The sequence below is a fragment of the Oncorhynchus mykiss genome, chromosome 19, assembly GCF_013265735.2.
Source record: "Oncorhynchus mykiss isolate Arlee chromosome 19, USDA_OmykA_1.1, whole genome shotgun sequence".
Lineage (NCBI taxonomy): Eukaryota > Metazoa > Chordata > Actinopteri > Salmoniformes > Salmonidae > Oncorhynchus > Oncorhynchus mykiss.
The window spans coordinates 19,293,172-19,312,295 of record NC_048583.1 but is presented as its reverse complement, the minus strand read 5'-3'; the positions used below and the strand labels follow the sequence as shown (position 1 = coordinate 19,312,295).

At 41.9% G+C, this 19,124-nt stretch overlaps 2 protein-coding genes across 13 annotated transcripts; one reads left to right on the top strand and one right to left on the bottom strand.

Moving 5' to 3' along the window:
- Positions 1-1,560: 1,560 nt before the first annotated feature.
- Positions 1,561-8,765, top strand: LOC110497471 (claudin domain-containing protein 1). Of its 11 annotated transcripts, none has more exons than XM_036954410.1 (6): positions 1,561-1,789; positions 2,326-2,419; positions 2,583-2,888; positions 3,386-3,493; positions 4,988-5,125; positions 6,363-8,765. In XM_036954410.1, exons 3-6 carry the CDS (start codon positions 2,603-2,605, stop codon positions 6,581-6,583), a joined length of 753 nt encoding a protein of 250 aa, XP_036810305.1. In that variant the 5' UTR covers positions 1,561-1,789; positions 2,326-2,419; positions 2,583-2,602; the 3' UTR covers positions 6,584-8,765. The 11 variants fall into 11 exon arrangements, with proteins under 11 accessions (XP_036810305.1, XP_036810306.1, XP_036810302.1 ...); XM_036954411.1 differs by having other exon boundaries at positions 2,323-2,419; XM_036954407.1 differs by having other exon boundaries at positions 2,305-2,419.
- Positions 8,766-9,421: 656 nt separating this feature from the next.
- LOC110497470 (N-acyl-aromatic-L-amino acid amidohydrolase (carboxylate-forming) B) lies at positions 9,422-18,413 on the bottom strand. 2 transcript variants are annotated; one of them, XM_021573591.2, is made up of 7 exons: positions 18,215-18,413; positions 16,694-16,923; positions 15,731-15,926; positions 14,410-14,503; positions 14,156-14,263; positions 12,256-12,371; positions 9,422-9,846 (listed from the first exon to the last, which is right to left on the bottom strand). In XM_021573591.2, exons 2-7 carry the CDS (start codon positions 16,918-16,920, stop codon positions 9,649-9,651), a joined length of 939 nt encoding a protein of 312 aa, XP_021429266.2. In that variant the 5' UTR covers positions 16,921-16,923; positions 18,215-18,413; the 3' UTR covers positions 9,422-9,648. The 2 variants fall into 2 exon arrangements, with proteins under 2 accessions (XP_021429266.2, XP_021429264.2); XM_021573589.2 differs by having other exon boundaries at positions 16,694-16,920; positions 18,215-18,407.
- Between the last annotated feature and the right edge of the window lie 711 nt (positions 18,414-19,124).

Genomic DNA, 19,124 nt, shown 5'->3' with positions numbered 1-19,124 from the left:
TCAGGAGGAATAGGCCAAAATTCACCAAACTTATTGTGGGAAGGTTGTGGAAGGCTACCCAAAATGTTTGACCCATGTTAAACAATTTCAAGGCAATGCTACCAAATACTAATTCAGTGTATGTAAACTTCTGACCCACTGGGAATGTGATGGAAGAAATACAAGCTGAAATAAACAATTATCTTTACTATTACTCTGACATTTCACATTCTTAAAATAAAGTGATGATCCAGCTGACCTAAGTGAGGGAATTTTTACTAGGATTAAATGTCAGAAATTGTGAAAAACAGAGTTTAAATGTATTTGGCTAAGGTGTACAGTATGTACATTTCCGACTTCAACTGTATATACATACATACATACACATATATATATATTTATTATATATATATATTTCCTTTATTACCGTACCACCCCTCCCCCAATGGGAGCAAACTAGTGAACAACAACGCTTAGGCCTGTATTTCCAGCTTATACATGCTACATACATTTTATGGATACAGTTTATTTTACCATAGTTTTATTTTGTTTGTTTTTAACTCTTGTCCTTCCTCTACCCTCAACCTCGCCCATATATTTATGATGTCCATCCGATTTGATTTCCATTTGCCAATTCTTTCCAACTGTAAAAGTTCCTAACCAAAAAACGTTTTACGGGCAAAGTATGTTTTACATTGGTTATCTTGTTGTTATTAGTTCCAACCTTCAGCTCCATTCAACTTCTTCTGTGGGGTCATATTAGTGTTACATCAGACAAGTCCCGTGACACTTGTGGGGGTTGGAAGCAAAACGGAGAACACCATCATGTTCGTCGGAGTCCTCTTCAGCCTCCCCTACGTAGAAATTGTCTTGTTTTTAAGAATGTTGTCAGAATCATATTGTGGACCACCAGCATGAAACCACTAGAGAGTGATATCAAAATGTTATGAACAGGAAATAACAAATACATATGTTATTAACTGACAGCTATAGCGCTTTCCCGTTGGTAATCCTAAAAAACAGAAATGAGTTATGGTTCGTTCAGCCATTCCTATTGGGAAAGCATAGGCTTTTGGGATAAATGCTGATATTAAGGTCTGAGGTTATTTAACACAGGTTTAGGAGATATTATACGTTTTGTTCTAGGAGATAATATCAGTCAGTTAATGGGACCTTCATTAATTATGAAGCCTTTATGTGCTTTGATTGATTACATAAATGCTTAAAAAAAATCAAAATTGATGTTAGATAATGACCATTATCTCATAGAACAAAGTATAAGACAACACTGGGCAATTGTGCACCACCCTATGGTACTCTTAATCACGGCCATATATTATACAGCCTGGATACTAGTGTTGCACTGAGATGCAGTGCGTTAGATCACTGCGCCACCTGGGAGCCTGAATGCCTGTGTTAACCACAGATATTACTTTCGGTGTTTTTACAAAAACGAATCGAACCATGGCTGTGTTAGTGCCTACAAAGAGACACCATTCGTTCGCCATTCTAAGAACCACCTCAGTGTATTGAAAGGCGAATGTGTAGCCAAAAACTACAAAGACCACATGGTAGTGTTACACAAGACGCTGTCTGATGATGCTGCTTTGACAAAAAAAAGCCACACCCCTCAATAGTTACCACGGCCACAAACACCTCTATTTCTGCAATATTCATACAATCTTATTTTAAACCTTAAATTAAGACCCAAAATAAATGTTTTGTTTTCATGAATCTTTACCATAGCCAATTCTGACTCGGTGGCAACTAGTGGAAACCCCTAAATCATACGGAAAAGGAACGCTATCGAGTGAGTTGAATAGCTTCATGTTTATAGTATTTGCTATAAACGTTATTATCGTTTAAATTAATCTGAAAGCCATTACATTGATCGATTTAAATGCATGATGGCTTTGTTCATTCACAACAAATGTATATTTTTTCAAGAAACATGCCACTCTGTCGTGGCGGTTTTGCAGCAGTTAGCTAGCTAGCGTTATTAGCGTTTGATGACAGTCGGTAGAAAAAAGGCAATATCTGTCATTCTTGCCACTTTGATTATTTTCTCATTGCAAGGACATCGTTTTCTGTTTAGTGAGCTAGTTAGATGCATGTCATTACTTAATAATTAATACCATATGCTTATTTCCATTCGCCTTAACGAGATACTGACAGTTAGCTAACCCCCTTTCGTCTGTGCTTACCGGTAACTTTGCTGCTTTTTTAACTAACGTTACACGATCTTACTATCAGAGCCAAAATGTGCCAGTCTAAGATCTGAATTAAAATGTAGTTGAATGACAGTTTGCAATACATTTTCTTCAGATTTGTTCTCCTTCAAAGCAGTGAATGGTGGGGTTGTGAGGACCTGGACTACAAGGAAGGCACAGAGGACAGGCTGGGAAGCACTGAAACAACCATCATGCTCAGGAACTGCACTGTCAGTGTTAAGGACATTACTGCAAGGCTGTTAAGTGCTCACTCAATAGCTGATGTCTTATAGTGACTGCCCTTATCCCCTACTTTTCAACTTCCCTTCATAGGGCACGAGTCGACACGCTAACAAATGCAGTAAGAGTAAAATATTTTTTACCCACAAACAGACACTCTTGAATTGCAAACCATGGTGGATAACCGCTACGCTACGGCCCTAGTCATTGGCTCTGTTCTGAGTCTGCTGGCCACAGTCTATCTCTCCGTTGCCGTGGGAACACAGCACTGGTACCAGTACCGAAGTCCGCCCGGCAACCATGAGGCCAGCAACGCTTCGGAGCTGCGCGAGGACTTCATCAATGGGGAGTTTGATGAAAAGGCTTACAGCGACACTCTGTTCCGCCTCAACGGCACACTGGGCCTGTGGTGGAGGTGTGTGCAGGCGCCCGGCCAGTCGCACTGGTTCAAAGAGCCTGGTAAGAACCTACACACACTAGAGCGGGTCACCGAACACGACTAAGTTGCATTGATTTAAAGCGTCTGCTAAATGGCATATATTATATTATGTTGAATATATGTAAATATATTATATATATATTACAGCATTCATTGCAGGTGTTGGTACGGAAAGGGTGTGCTGGATACACAGGTGCACCAGTTATACAGCTCTGTGCCCATCAGTGTTATACACCATGTTAATATTGAATTATAAAGCAAAGCCTCCTTTTTTCTGATACCCACACAGGAGCAACACTGGGTTTGCTATTAGTATAAATATTTGGTGCTTACTGCCAAGGAGTTTGGGGTTCAATATGATCGCAGGTTGTCGACAATGCAGCTTTTTAAAGGCAATTTCTGATGGGGAGGACATCTGCAGTGTTTAACCGTGAATGTGAACATGTGAACATTGCCTTTAAAAGCTGCAATGTCGACAACCCACATCAGATTGAATGTCTGTCTCTTGTTCTCTCAGATCCTAAGATGGTGACACAGTGTGTGAGCTTTACTCTGCCTCAGCAGTTTTTACCCAAGTACAAAGAACCGGGGAATCACAACACTGGGGAGGACCTGCTTCGGACATGTGAGTCTTGCCTTGCAGCCACACACACACACACATAGATACAGTGCCTTTAGAAAGTATTCAGACCCCTTGACTTTTTCCAAATGTTGTTACGTTACAGCCATATTCTAAAATGTAAAAAATTCAATACAAAATCCTCAGCAATCTACACACAATACCCAATAATAACAAAGCAAAAAATGTATTTTGAATTTCTTGCAAATGTATTAAAATAAAAAACAGATACCATATTTGCATAAGAATTCAGACCCTTTGCTACGAGACTTGAAATTGAGCTCAGGTGCATCCTGTTTCCATTGATCATCCTTGAGATGTTTCTACAACTTGATTGGAGTCCACCTGTGGTAAATTCAATTGATTGGGCATGATTTGGAAAGGCACACACCTGCCTATATAACTCAGCACCCCCTATCCACATCGACGGCACAGTAGTGGAGAAGGTGGAAAGTTTTAAGTTCCTCGGTGTACACATCACAGACATGCTGAAATGGTCCACCCAATACAGACATTGTGGTAAAGAAGGCGCAACAGCTTGTCACCTAAATTTGGCTCCTCACCTAAATCCCTCACAAACGTTTACAGATGCACAATTGAGAGCATCCTGTTGGGCTGTATCACTAGGGTTGCAAAGGGCCCGGAAACTTTCCAAGGGAAGTTAAGCCCGAGAATTTGATGAATTTTGCTTACATTCAGGGAAGTTTGGGGAGGTGCATCTGTGACATTAGTGGTTTTCAAACAGCAAGGCTCAGATCAACATGATGGCAGTGTCAACATAGCCACTATTGTTTATGCATATTTTTTTTTCTTTATAAATGTTTAAATAAACTTTTCTAAACCCCCATATCACACTCACAAACAGAAAACATAGGCTTAACGTTAACAATTCATTAGTTGGAGAGGTCTCAGATATCACTTTGATTTGAAACCCCTGTTCTGCAGTTGCACCTCTGCCGACTTCACTCCTGGACTTTCGTCTACAGTCGGTTGCTTGAACCTTACCACTCAAACCCAATCTGTGTGGCCCGCCGGATTCAGAAGCTTGAAAACCCTGTTCGATTTTTTAAATTTTATTTTTAATTAAGAGAGAAAAAAACAAACTAAACATTTGTGTTTTTCAAACAGGTTTGTTAATGATTTTACTTCAGTTTACGGGGGAAAAAATCCTGATTTTAGTTTTTTTTCTTCATTTACTGTAATAACCTTGGTTCAAACAAAGCTTATGATTTATAGAAATGAGGTTTGGAAATGTGGTAATTTCCACTGTTGTTTCTTATTGTTACTGACAATCATGTGACCTCTTCTCTTTCCCTTTCTCTCTAAGGGCAAACATACACAGAGACGCACACAGCCACGCATTCATAATAAATTCATAATAAGCATTATAAAGCTCTTTAAACAGATATTGTTTATCCGTCCTACGAAACAAACGAAAAAAACTTTATTTGTACTGCACTTTTCTGACATTTCTAAGTTGCTTTCTCTGTGTCTGAGCAGACCTGTGGAGGTGCCAGTTCCTGCTGCCTCTGGTGTCCCTAGCCTTTGTTATCCTCAGCGGACTCATCGGCGTTTGCGCCTGCCTCTGCCGCAGCATCACCCCCACCCTGGGCGTTGGAGTGCTCCACCTGCTGGCAGGTTTGAGAACTGCATGGATAATCACAGTGCCTCTCAACTCCCTTAAAACTTCTTGTGACTCTCAAACCCGGGTCCGGAAGCGTAATCATCGCCTGACACTAATTAGCATAACGCAACGGACATGAATCTTCCTAGAAAATCTTTCTATTCATGAAAATCACAAGTGAAATATATTGGAACACAGCTTAGCCTTTTGTTAATCACCCTGTCATCTCAGATTTTCAAAATATGCTTTACAGCCAACGCTAGACAAGCATTTGTGTAAGTGTATCATAGACTAGCATAGCATTATGCCATGCTAGCAGCAGGCAACCTTGTCACGAATATCAGAAAAGCAATCAAATTAAATCGTTTACCTTTGATGAACTTTGGGTGTTTTCACTCACGAGACTCCCAGGTAGATAGCCAAAGTTCATTTTTTCCCAGAAGATTATTTTTTGTAGGCGAAATAGCTCCTTTTGTTCTTCACGTTTGGCTGAGAAATCGCCCGGAAATTGCGGTCACGACAACGCCGAAAAATATTCCAAATTAGCTCCATAATATCGACAGAAACATGGCAAACATTGTTTAGAATCAATCCTCAAGGTGTTTTTCTAATATCTATTCGATAATATATCAGTCGGGACAATTCGTTTTTCAGTAGGACCGATTGGAGTAATGGCTACCTCTGTATTTTACGCGAGAATCTCTCTCGGAGCCACGTAGGAATACGTGGAAAGCGTAAGCTCGTTGATGGCACATTCACAGCTCAATAGGGACTCATTGGAACGCAGCGCTTTCAAAACCTGGGGCACTTCCGGATTGGATTTTTCTAAGGCTTTCGCCTGCAACATCAGTTCTGTTATACTCACAGACAATATCTTTACAGTTTTGGAAACTTTAGTGTTTTCTATCCTAAGCTGTCAATTATATGCATATTCTAGCATCTTGTCCTGACAAAATATCCCGTTTAAAACAGGATTGTTTTTTTTCCAAAAATGAAAATACTGCCCCCTAGTACCTTTAACCCTCCCACCACACACGAACACAAACTTTACACCCAACAACATGTAAAGGTATGAATGAAAGCTAAGTCATTCATGATTCATGCCGCCTACCACATCTCGATTTCTCTCAATGAAATTCAATGGTGCTTTATTGGCATGAAATACACATGAACATTTTGCCAAAGCAGAAGGGTTTTCAATGAAGTAAAATGAACAATAAAGTTGCATTCATTGTTGTCTTTCCCATCCAGGTCTGTGTTCCCTGGGCACAGTGTGCTGCTTCCTGGCTGGCATGGACCTCCTCCACAGGGTCTCGGTGCTTCCCGACGGTGTGGACGGCTCCCTGGGCTGGTCCCTGTACCTGGCCCTCATCTCCTCGCCACTGGAGATGATGGCGGCCGCCCTCTTCCTGTGGGCCGCCCGTAGCCACCGCCAGAACTACACCCGCATGACGGCCTACCGGGTGGCCTAAACAGACTGGGTTTCTTTTATACGTCAGGGTTGCACTCAGTAAGAGCATAACGTTTTGAAATGGAAGACGTGGAGTGTTTCCAGTAACATGCAGACTCCAATTTGTAGAAGGTGAGATTGTTTCTATGAAATGGCTACGTTTCTAAACATTTTACAAACGGCATGTTTAACTGAATGTGACCCTAAGCTAATCCTAAATGGCAGTCTACATAACAATGATCTATACTCCTGAGGGGTATCCTACGAAGCAGGTTTGAGTAATTAGCAAGGTGACTTTGGTCAACTCCGAGTTCAATTCGGGGCACCAGTCATACGACAGTGGCTCACCTTTTAGCCAAGTACATTTCTATGGCAACGAATCCATCAGAACTAACCTGCTCCGGGGCAGGCTAACTTGCAGCTAACTCCACTTACCCTGAATAAAATTACTGAGTCGTGAGTTGAGGACCAATGAAATCCGATACCTCTCGAACAAAGATTGCGTCGTCATCCCTTTCCTTTGAGGAAGACGAATGATTCAATATAAAAAATATATATATATTTTAATTTGATCAAGCGTTTGTTTGTGTAAAAAAAAATATTTACACATTTAGTAATGACAGAATGCATTTTAAGCGTCACTCGATGTAACACTTTTGTATAATTTAATAAATAATTAAATATTGATAGGAGTGGGTAGAAAGTGCTTGTGCATTGATAAGCACATTGGAAAGCACACAGAAGTCAACATTCATGAGAATTTATAAAATAAAGACGGTTGGTTCATTTTGGAAAACCCTGAGTAGTTTTAGCTTGCTTCCTAGGATACTCTTCTGCTCTTGAAAGGCCTATGTGTGTTTGCGTCTGTTAACCGTCCTGTTTGTAAGTAGAATCTGGGTCACGTTCAGAGGGTTGCAACGTACTGAAACCTTGCAAATAGAAATGTGATCATTAGAGCTGATGTTTCTTACTCGTCATGTCAGAGTATCTGAAGGCTCCATAACGTTGTGCCCCACTGAACACAACTCAAGTGATTTAGTGCTGGGCTTGGGACAAAAGTCTGCACACTGGCCTCGCCAGGACGAGGCATGAAGAGCACAGGGTAGCCCAGTGATTCACTCTGTAACAACTACGCCTTTACATTCCCGTCGTCATGACAATCTTCCCCATTACTATACCTGATTGACAGATCTTAGGGTGACTAAACCTTCGACACCTTAACTCCACCCCACGGGGGTGGCCTAAACAATCTCTCCACCTTAAGCACAACTGTTTGACAGCTCACACTAGCCAATCTAACCTCAAACGAGACATCGCCTGTATAAACATATCCTAAGAGCTTCTCACTGTCGTAGAGGCAAGTGTTTAATTTGATTTTACTTTTCAGATGAATTTGTCCCCAGCAGCACGTACTGTATGTGTATAATGTTTAACAAAACCTGTGGTTGATTATGAGAAGGTGAAGTGCGTTTGTTTTTCTTGAAACCTGTTTGTGGGTGAATCTTTTAACGAGTCTTTTTTTAAATTCAAGTTAACAGCGATTGGAGTCATATTTTTGCCTTTGCTTCTGTTGCCATCTCTACCATTTATGAATGAACGCTTTTTGCAATCCTAGCCTTTTTTTTTCTAGGTTTTCCTAAACTAAATGGTTTGTTGCTTTTGAAGTTTTGTATTATGTTATCTATAGAGCGTTGTAGTGACTTTTGACCCCGTTTGCCTACATTTCCCTTTTTTTATTTCCGCTGATGAGAATGTTCAGTTTAATTTTGTGTCATATGTTGATTGAATGTAACCACTTCTTTCCCATTGTCATCCATATTTATTGAGATTTATTTGAATGTAAAGACATGTTATCCTGGGTTGTTTTGATGCCACTGTAGCTAACCTGTGTTTTGATTTTCCTCTTGATGCTCGTGATATTTTTTTGGTTATGTTGAAGTAAATGTAGCTCCAGTACTTAGCTTTTCTGAAGCCTACAGTGTTTGAAGCCAGCTTGAAACTACCAATGACAAGACAACTGGCACTAACTCCCAAGTACACTTGGTAAATGAGCACTCAACAGATAATGTTTACTGGGACACCATTTTATGAAGGGTGTCTAAATGTGTTGAAACAACTTGTGGCTTTTGTAAGCGTTTTTATGTGACTATACCTAAAGCACACCTCATACCTGTTTCCATAAGAATAAAGTTCACCTATGCTTACCTCCTGTCTGAGTGTTAATATTGTATGTGTGTGGGAGTGTCTTTTAGATCATTAAATGGTGTTATGTTACACACATCTCAAGTTCAGGAGGAAAGACCACACCTGAAACCAATTTACTTCATTCGCCAATCAATGGATGTATATATTCGTGATCTTCTGTAGCATTTCGCATCCCTTCACCACCCCCGTCTCCTCCCCTCTCTGCTCTTCTTGTTTTTTTTCCCCAGGATACATTAACTCTGCACCAAGAAGAAGATGCCTCCGGGACTCCCACCCCAAACACTCAGTCTTCATCTGACGATACCTTGACGACCGAGCAGTCATCCTCCCGAACCATCACTTCCCATCAACCATCCTGAACCATAATGCCCTTTCAACCACTGGAAACCATTAAGCTCCTTTAATCATCCAGGGTTCCTCTCAATGCTGCGACACCATCTCTGACGATGCCTACCGAGATCCATTCTACAACCAACTATCAATCATCCAACTTCCTGGCAAACTCGAGCTCCTTTCTGCACGACGTCATTCTGCATTCATATCGTTGTAACCTTTTCCTGCATTAAACTATCTCAAAGGTGTCGTCTGTACCTAGAAAACACAAGATTAAATGGAGCAGTGCAATGCAACATTACATCACTATGAAGACAACTAATTAAACAAAAAATGTATGTTTAATTGACATACTAGATTATTGCATTGAACTGCATAATTTCACATACAGGTATGCCTGAGGTTATTTGGTGATGATAAAAAACAATGGAATTCAAAATCAATTGAAAATTAGGTTAGACTAGTAAGTGCTTCTTAAGGTTCAGTGTGTGTTTTCCCTTTAATTATCCCACTCTTTAAATTCTCTCTTTTCCTCCCCCTCTCTCTTCATCAATCTCTCTTCACTTGCAAGGGGGGTATAGTGACTGTCATCTTTCGTGCCAGGTGGAAGGCAATACTCTTCTCATAGTATGCACACTCGTTCACAAAGAAGGGATGGAGGACTTCTTCCCCTTCGTACTTAACTATCTCCCCAGAAAACATCAGGAACATGGGATCTCCCGGATGGAGGAGGCAGAAGTCACGGTCCTGGAGAGAAAGATTCACATCAGCATGCTTTGCATTTAGATAATGACTAGGTCTATGCTGATTTTCACTAACCAAATGCTACCTGTTCCCTTACTCTAACCCTAACAGTTGATTGTTTGGGCATCTATAGACCATAATCAAATCAAATGTTATTTGTCACATGCGCCGAATAAAATAGTAAAATGCTTACTTTACAAGCCCTTAACCTGCACAATGCAGTTAGGGAAATACAACAAAAAAAGTAAATGATAAGAAAAATGAATAATTAAGGAGCAGCAGTAAATAACAATAGCGGGGCTATATACAGGGGGTACCAGTTTAGAGTGAATGTGTCAATGTGCAGGGGCACCGGTGTTGGGGTAATTATGTACATGCAGGTAGGGTTATTAAAGTGGCTATGCATAGATAATAACAGAATAGCAGCAACGTTTGGGGGGGGGGGGGGGGGGGTGGGGGTGCAAATAGTCTGGGGAGCCATTTGATTAGCTGTTCAGGTGTCTTATGGCTTGGGGGTAGAAGCTGTTTGGAAGACTTGGCGCTCCGGTACCGCTTGCCGTGTGGTAACAGAGAGAACAGGCTATGACTAGGGTGGCTGGAGTCTTTGATCATTTTTAGGGACTTTCTCTGACACCGCGTTGTATAGAGATCCTGGATGGCAGGAAGCTTGGCCCTGGTGATGTACTGGGCCGTAAGCACTACACTACTGCCTTGCGGTCAGAGCCCGAGCTGTTGCCATACCAGGCAGTGATGCAACCCGTCAGGATGCTCTCGATGGTGCAGCTGTAAAACCTTTTGAGGATCTGAGGACCCATGCCAAATCTTTTCAGTCTCCTGAGGGAGAATCAGTTAAATACCTAAACGAACGTTGTACCCCGTCGGCCTACCTGTCATTGTGGGTGTATGGCAGTGTCCTGAAGTTCACAGCGTTACATTTCAATAATTCCCTACAAGCCTATGTACCATTGTGGGAAGATATTTTGAGTTGGGGGTGCTGGAATTGGGGGGGGGGGGGGGGGGGGAGACACTAGCCTTTTGTCAAATACATATCATTAGCCTATTGCTGTCATGTGTTGAGTACGGTAGGCACTAGCCTTTTGTCAAATACATATCATTAGCCTATTGCTGTCATGTGTTGAGTACGGTAGGCACTAGCCTTTTTTGGTCATTTCTGCAATATAGACTGTTCAAAACTACTACTGTGAGGGTTTAAACTAGCTTTTTAAATAGTATATAATACAGTGAACACCTGTATGCTCTGATGTGTTTAGTGCACAAATCTCCGACAGCTGAACCGTGAGGTGGACAATTATTGTTTAAGATAAGTTAAAACCAATAAAACAACATGCTATCAATTTAGCATTTTTCTAAAAATGGAAACACAAGGAATAGTGTTTTTGTAATTTGTTATAGGCTGTTTTTAAGGACATGTAATGTGGCTCATTTGGCCACTATCCATCGTTTATTGATGGCGATGGCTGCGTGGGTGGACGATCTAATGCGTTCAGCACCCAATGCATATGAATGACCGGTACATTTCTTAAATGTCCGATAAATGAAAAATCTTCCCAATTACTTGTCCAGCGCAAAATTATCATAATCGGAAACCCTGATATGTAGTATACTGTATACAGTATATAGTATAGGCTACAGTAGGCTACAAAATAAACTTCCCAGTGACACTCACCAAAATATGAATATGAAGCAGAGGCTACTCACTGGTGATGGCCAATGAGCTCGTGCCAATATCTCAAGATAAGATACTTTGAAAAACAGTGCTGTTCACTCAGAATCACTCAAACGTTGTTAGGAATTTTTCAACAGTAGGCATTCCTTTTCGAACGGTTAGACCTATGTTTTTCTCAAAATTGTATTTTGAAAATTGTGAAAGGCAAACTGGCAGCTGTAACCAACCATAGAAATATAATACAAAGATGACAATTCCCATTCATGTCAGGACTGGCAGTCATTGCTAGAGTTTAACAGTCAAAGTGCCATGGTTAGAGGTTCCAAAATCCTTCTATGGATTATATCTACAGTATGGCCACAACTCAAAAAGTGATTTGATACTTGCCTCGCATGCTGCCCAAATTGCATACCTACCAACTGTAAGTGCTTGGAATAAAACTTAATCCACAGCTAAATTTTTTAGAAGCTAGTTATCGTCTGTAGCTAAATTATGCTCTCTGATTTAGTATTTAGAATAATTTCATTTCTCTGTCCAGACAGGTGTAATATATATTTTTTGTTGGTTGCCTAATTATGGCTGAATTATTTTGTATTTATCAAAGGGTGCTGCAACACCCCAGGCACCCCTACTTCCCGCAGCTATGCATTAAAGGGTTCATGTACAGGACTTTAACCGACTGCAGTTAAGATTCAATTATATACAAGTGCAGAATGTTCCTGAACCTGCACTTGGGGATGTATGGCAGCAGTGATTTGATTGGTCTCTGGGTCTCTTGGGTAGTATACACTCTTCACAAAGGTGTACACATCGTCCACCTCGCCACCTTCAAAGGCACTTCCTGGTAGAGATAAGATGAGAGAAGGTTTGTAATTGGTTAATGACTAGAATAGAATCTAAAATGTAATTTCTCTTGAAGGGGAACTTGTCTTGATGGAATCTTGATGGAATCATGTAGAAACCAAAAAAAGTGTTAAACAAATCGAAACATATATTTTATATTTTGGTTTCTTCAAAGTAGCAGCCCTTTGCCTTGATGACAGCTTTGCACACTCTTGGCATTCTCTCAACCAGCTTCATGAGGAATGCTTTTCCAACAGTCTTGAAGGAGTTCCCACATATGCTGAGCACTTGTTGGCTGCTTTTCCTTCACTCTGCAGTCTAACTCATCCCAAACCATCTCAATTGGGTTGAGGTCAGGTGATTGGGGAGGACAGGTTACCTGATGCAGCACTCCAACACTCTCCTTCTTGGTCAAATAGCCCTTACACAGCCTGGAGGTGTGTTTTGGTTCATTGTCCTGTTGAAAAAACAATAATAGTCCCACTAAGTGCAAACCAGATGGGATGGCGTATCGCTGCAGAATGCTGTGGTGGCCATGCTGGTTAAGTGTTCCTTGAATTCTAAATAAATAAGTGACAGTGTCACCAGCAAAGCACCCCCACGCCATCGCACCTCCTCCTCCATGCTTCACAGTGGGAACCACACATTCGGAGATCATACGTTCACTTACTCTGCGTCTCACAAAGACACGGCGGTTGGACCCAAAACTCTCAAATTTGGATTCATCAGACCAAAGGACAGATTTCCACCGGTCTAATGTCCATTGCTCATGTTTCTTAGCCCACCGAGTCTCTTCTTCTTATTGGTGTCATTTAGTAGTGATTTCTTTGCAGTAATTCAACCATGAAGGCCTGATTCACACAGTCTCCTCTGAACAGTTGATGTTGAGATGTGTCTGTTACTTGAACTCCATGAAGCATTTATTTGGGCTGCAATCTGAGGTGCAGTTAACTCTAATGAACTTATCCTCTGCAGCAGAGGTAACTCTGGGTCTTCCTTTCCTGTGGGAGACTGTTCTTTCTCTTTTCTTATTTGAGCTGTTCTTGCCATAATATGGACTTTGTATTTTACCAAATAGGGCTATCTTCTGTATACCACCCCTACCTTGTCACAACACAACTGATTGGCTCAAACGCATTAAGAAGGAAAGAAATTCCACAAATGAACTTATAACAAGGCACACCTGTTAATTGAAATGCATTCCAGGTGACTACCTCATGAAGCTGGTTGAGAGAATGCCAAGAGTGTGCAAAGCTGTCATCAGGGCAAAGGGTGGCTACTTTGAAGAATCTCAAATCTCAAATATATTTTGATTTGTTTAACACTTTTGTGGTTACTACATGATTCCATATGTGTTATTTCATAGTTTTGATGTCTTCACTATTATTCTACAATGTAGAAAATAGTAAAAATGAAGAAAAACCCTTGAATGAGTAGGTATGTCCAAACCTTTGACTGGTACTGTACATATACATTATATAAAAGAGCACAGGACAGTTACAGAACACAAGACAGGAAAAAATACTCAAAATACAATAACCATAAATGCAGTGAAGACCAACAGCATAGTGTTGAATGGTAGGCCCATGTGCATGAAGAAAATCTCATTGTATCTGTTCCTGGTACAGGGGAGCTAGATGCTTGTAGGTATGAATTATGTTCATGCTATTCTTGTTGTTGACCAAGGCAGTAGACTTGGTCGCGATGATCGAGGGTTGTGTATTCTGTGTGTAGAGGATGTGAGGGGTCAGCAATATTCACCGTTGATGGGAGTTCAAGTACCTGAGTTGAAGCACTGGACCCAATCTAGTGTCTGGTCGACCGCCTCCTTCATTAAGTTGAAGATGTCGGCTCTGACCACACCATGGGGTTGAGGTCCCACCTCTATCGCTGCGGAGTGACAGCATCAGAATGAATACATTTGTCATGTAAATGGAAAAACATACTGAAAATACACTGGTTTCTTATGACAGGAAGAAGATTGCATGGTGTGTTTCCAATGAACGCACAACACACGCACGAGCACAAACACTTACAGAAGCCATGCTTGCCCAGGGAGTCCTGAGAGTAGACATCAGCTAGGGGTAGATCCAGCAGGATAAACCTCACGGGCGCTGAGGTTATCTTCCTCTGAGAACACAACAGATGAACTCTTTACACTCCAGTAGAACCCAGATTATAGTAGTCAGATGAAGCCCTTCTCCTCATAGAAACTGGGTCAGATGGTGCATGCACTTCCCCTTTAAGACAGCAATCGAGTCATGTTGAAATTATACACTCCAATCAGATTATTAAAGTCCAACCAGCATTGTATTTGTAGCTAAATTTCCATCCAATTGGCAACAGATTGTCATACGAATATTCTAAAATCTGCATAAAGAAACTATGCCAATGTAACAGTTTAGCTTCCGTCCCTCTCCTCGCCCCTACCTGGGCTCGAACCAGCCACCCTCGAAGCATCATTACCCATCGCTCCACAAAAGCCGCGGCCCTTGCATAGCAGGGGGAACAACTGCTTCAAGGTCTCAGAGCGAGTGGCGTCACTGAAACGCTATTAGCGCGCACCACCGCTAACTAGCTAGCCATTTGACATCAGTTACACCAATTTCCCACCAAACAGACTTGTTACAGATAAAAATCAGTGTGTGATGACATAGCGCAGACCAATTTGACTTTTCCATCACAGTTTCAACTCTACAGATAAAATAGCAAATGTACCTACTCTGTTCTTGACACTTGCGCTCGAGCCAACAGCACTGCACAACAGCTCGTAGGTACAGATACAAACTGTAGGCTAGTCTACATTATGAGATTATTATGGATAAGGGCGAGAATATTTTATTTTGTCAAATGGCTGTCAAGCATCGATCATCATTCACCAACCTGTGAAGTTCATCATCATTTATTTCATCTGTAACCTAAAAAACTGCATCGTTTTCCGAGTGGTAGTGGGAGGACCACACACCATATCACCGTGTGACTCCAATTTTACTTAGACATGATGGTTAATATATCAATATTTGCGCATTAAAGGGTATCCCATCAGATCCCATCACATTGAGGGAACAAATGATCTGCCGGCATTTATAAGTTGTACTGAAACTTCCTGTTTCCATGAACCATCCACTTCCCCGTTAAAACAGAACCATCTTTATTCCCTTTTAATCTAATGCTCTCACACCAAAACAGAATAAGATACACTTTTGACCCTAGAGAGCATATTTGATGGCCTACATTGCGGGGCTGGCAGTACTAAGGACAAGGGGATGTTGTTTCAAAGTTCAGGTCTGGGATCAGTTTCCCTTGTCCTTCATTTTTTTCCTTTATTTTATTGGATTGAACTGAACCTGTGGTCACCTGGACTTGTCTATAGATGTGCATGATGACCCAGTCTTGGACAGAGTAGGAGATGAGGCTGAGGCCCATGTTGGCTGTGGTGTTGTGGAGGTCACACACCAAGTCCACGGCCCCCAATTTGCCCTTGGGCCCAAGCAGTGTGTTCAGCTCCTGGGCTCGCCTCACCTCGTACGGGGTGGCGACCGTCACAGGTGAACTAGGGAGGGAAAGAGAGGGGGAGGGATATAGAGAGAGTAAGAGAGAAGGGAGACAGAGAAAGAGAGAGTGGGAGAGGGAGAAAGAGAGAGTGAACGAGTGTACATACGAGAAGATAGGTGCATCGCCTTGGCATGGGAGAATGCAAACTACTCATCTTTTCTGGTGAGAGACTGAGATGAGGAAGTAAATGCCACCAACTCTTTGGGATGCCATCCCTTAGCTCTGTAGGGTTGAGTAAATCTGGAGTATCAATTAAGTACCAAGAATGAATATGAATTATGATATAGTCCCATTTATGCAAAAACTGGAATAGACTGTTCAGATAGGTAGTGGCCTTGGTGGCCAGGTACATACCAGGCCAGGTTGCAAGATTCAGAATGTTCCAAAACAATATCCAAAGTTATCTGGAAATGTTGCCATGACCACATTATTAATTAACGGACTCCACGGTGGAGGGATATATCACATGAAAGCTATATTGTGTATGCTATATTGTGTATGCTATATTGTGTATGCTATATTGTGTATGCTATATTGTGTATGCTATATTGTGTATGCTATATTGTGTATGCTCACAACGCATTGTGTAATTATTGGCTTCTTTACATAGTGGTAAGATCTCAGTTCTGATTCATACAGTTCATCCCTGAATAGTACATTTTCCGACAGGTCCATACTTGTACATTTGTAGATGAGGTGAACAATCCCTTTGTGGATCACACTGATTGCATGTACAGTTTCATTTGTGCTTATGGCAACGTTTACCTGAGTATGGCGTCAGTGAAACAGCGGTTGAGGTCCATGTCGGTGTATCTTTTGCACACTTGGACGGCACGCGGGTTGGATATGACCGTGGTCAAGGTCGCCGACCCTGCCTTCTCCAGCTTCTGCCTCTGCAGCTCCCTCACCAGGTACACGCCCGACATCTCGTTGCCATGGGTACCGCCGCAGATGGCGACTCGGGACAGCGCTGGGAGAGAGACTGGCTCCATCTGCTGGACAGACGGACAGAGGGAAAGAGGGAGGGAGAGAGAGAGAGAGGGAGAGAGAGAGAGAGAGAGAGAGAGTGAGCACAGCTCAGTGAGTACAGCCTTGCCATTGAGAAGGGTAGACACAGGAAAACCTGGCTCCCTGTAGAGGAAAGGCTGTGCAACCACTGCACAACAGCAGAACCTGAGACGGAGCTGCAATTCCTGTCAAAAAATGTCAACAAAAAAAAAACATGTCAAAAATATAAAACAATTAGAGAGTGTCATTTCCCCAAATTTGAAACCCTTATTCAAGGTTTCAAAGACCTCTCTGATGAGAGTAGGCTACCCGTACTGTTGGGGGAGGACGCAGAGAGCTGTGGGTTGGCAGCACACTACATTGCTGCCTGACAGAAGTTGAGGGACAGTGTCTGACAAACCAATCAACCTGCACATGTACTCAATGCTTATTGTGCTTATTGTTATTACAATGCTTATTGTTATTGTTGAATGTATGGTTATTTTAACACTTGGTTATTGTTGTTACTGTTGTCCCGTTGACAATTTTGATTCTCATTTTTATTTTATATTGTAAATATCCAAAATAAGCTTTGGCAAAATGTACATTATCACGTCATGCCAGTAAAGCAAATTGAATTGAAATTGAGAGAGAGAGAGAGAGAGAAAGAGAAAGAGAGAGAGAGGGGGGGGGGGGGGGTAGAAGGAGAGAGACATATAGTAAAATAATAGCCAAAGTGTATCCAAATAGTAATCTTTGAGCTCTCTATCACATCACTCATTTACAGGGCTGCCGGCAAACACAATGTGAGCAGGCATTTGCCTCAGCAATTCTCACCACCTCTGATTTAGTTCAAGGGTCCGACCCTTTTTGTCCCAATTTTCTCCTAGAATGACATACCCAAATCTAACTGGTGTGTTTTCCATTGTCCTTTGCAGAGGCTTGAATGGTTAACCTGTGCGTTTGTTTCCTGAGTGAGTTTTCAAGACTTAGTGGGGTTTTTTTCAAGTGTGATCCTGCGGTTACTGTTAATCAGTAAAGTATTTATGTTAATCCTTAACCACTGATTCCTCGTCTGGTCTCTTCTCTGCACCTGGAACCAACCTCACCTCATCACAATAACGTGTCCTGAACTTTAACACTCTGTCATATAAACATATCCACTTTGTTTGTCTTCACTGTGCCAGAAAGCAGGGGAAATCAACATTCCAGAGAAACAGGCTAGCAGGATACGTAACAGCTGATATGCCAGTATGTGTTTTCCAGCCACTCAGAAAAGTGTAAGGCTAACAGTCTTACCTTGCGGTGTAGGTGAAAGTTCCTTCCCTGGCCGGGACTACAGTCTCTCTGGTCCTGTCTGACCAAGTCATGCTGAGCAGTCAGCAACCTTTGAACATTTTTACTAGCCGGCACACATGTGAGCCAAATTTCACAATCTGTAACCTACACCAGGACCTTTCAATGCCAGAGGCAAGAAAGACCCGACACACACACACCAGACACACCACACACACACATTCAAACAAGCGCAAACCCCCAATTTTCACAGACTGAACTTTCATTGATCTATCCCTCCCTTCTCTTTCTGGTGCTGACTATCCTACCGATCCTCGACTTCTACGATGCCATCTACAAAATAGCTTCCAATACTCTACTCAGCAAACTGGATGCAGTTTATCACAGTGCCATCCGTTTTGTTACTAAAGCACCTTATACCACCCACCACTGCGACCTGTATGCTCTAGTCGGCTGGCCCTCGCTACATATTCGTCGCCAGACCCATTGGCTCCAGGTCATCTACAAGTCCATGCTAGGTAAAGCTCCGCCTTATCTCAGTTCACTGGTCACGATGGCAACACCCACCCGTAGCACGCGCTCCAGCAGGTGTATCTCACTGATCATCCCTAAAGCCAACACCTCATTTGGCCGCCTTTCGTTCCAGTTCTCTGCTGCCTGTGACTGGAACGAATTGCAAAAATCGCTGAAGTTGGAGACTTTTATCTCCCTCACCAACTTCAAACATCTGCTATCTGAGTAGCTAACCGATCGCTGCAGCTGTACGTAGTCTATCGGTAAATAGCCCACCCAATTTTACCTACCTCATCCCCATACTGTTTATATTTATTTACTTTCCTGCTCTTTTGCACACCAATATCTCTACCTGTACATGACCATCTGATCATTTATCACTCCAGTGTTAATCTGCAAA

Bases quoted from the DNA above. Each gene is read 5' to 3' on its own strand.
- LOC110497471 (XM_036954410.1), top strand. From the start codon at position 2,603: ATGGTGGATAACCGCTACGCTACGGCCCTAGTCATTGGCTCTGTTCTG. The intron at 2,889-3,385 runs GTAAGAACCTAC...TTGTTCTCTCAG, and splicing joins GCACTGGTTCAAAGAGCCTG to ATCCTAAGATGGTGACACAG. The intron at 5,126-6,362 runs GTTTGAGAACTG...TTTCCCATCCAG, and splicing joins AGTGCTCCACCTGCTGGCAG to GTCTGTGTTCCCTGGGCACA.
- LOC110497470 (XM_021573591.2), bottom strand. From the start codon at position 16,920: ATGGAGCCAGTCTCTCTCCCAGCGCTGTCCCGAGTCGCCATCTGCGGC. The intron at 14,504-15,730 runs GTGACCACAGGT...TTGTGTTCTCAG, and splicing joins ACATCTATAGACAAGTCCAG to AGGAAGATAACCTCAGCGCC. The intron at 14,264-14,409 runs GTAAGTGTTTGT...GTCACTCCGCAG, and splicing joins CCTGGGCAAGCATGGCTTCT to CGATAGAGGTGGGACCTCAA.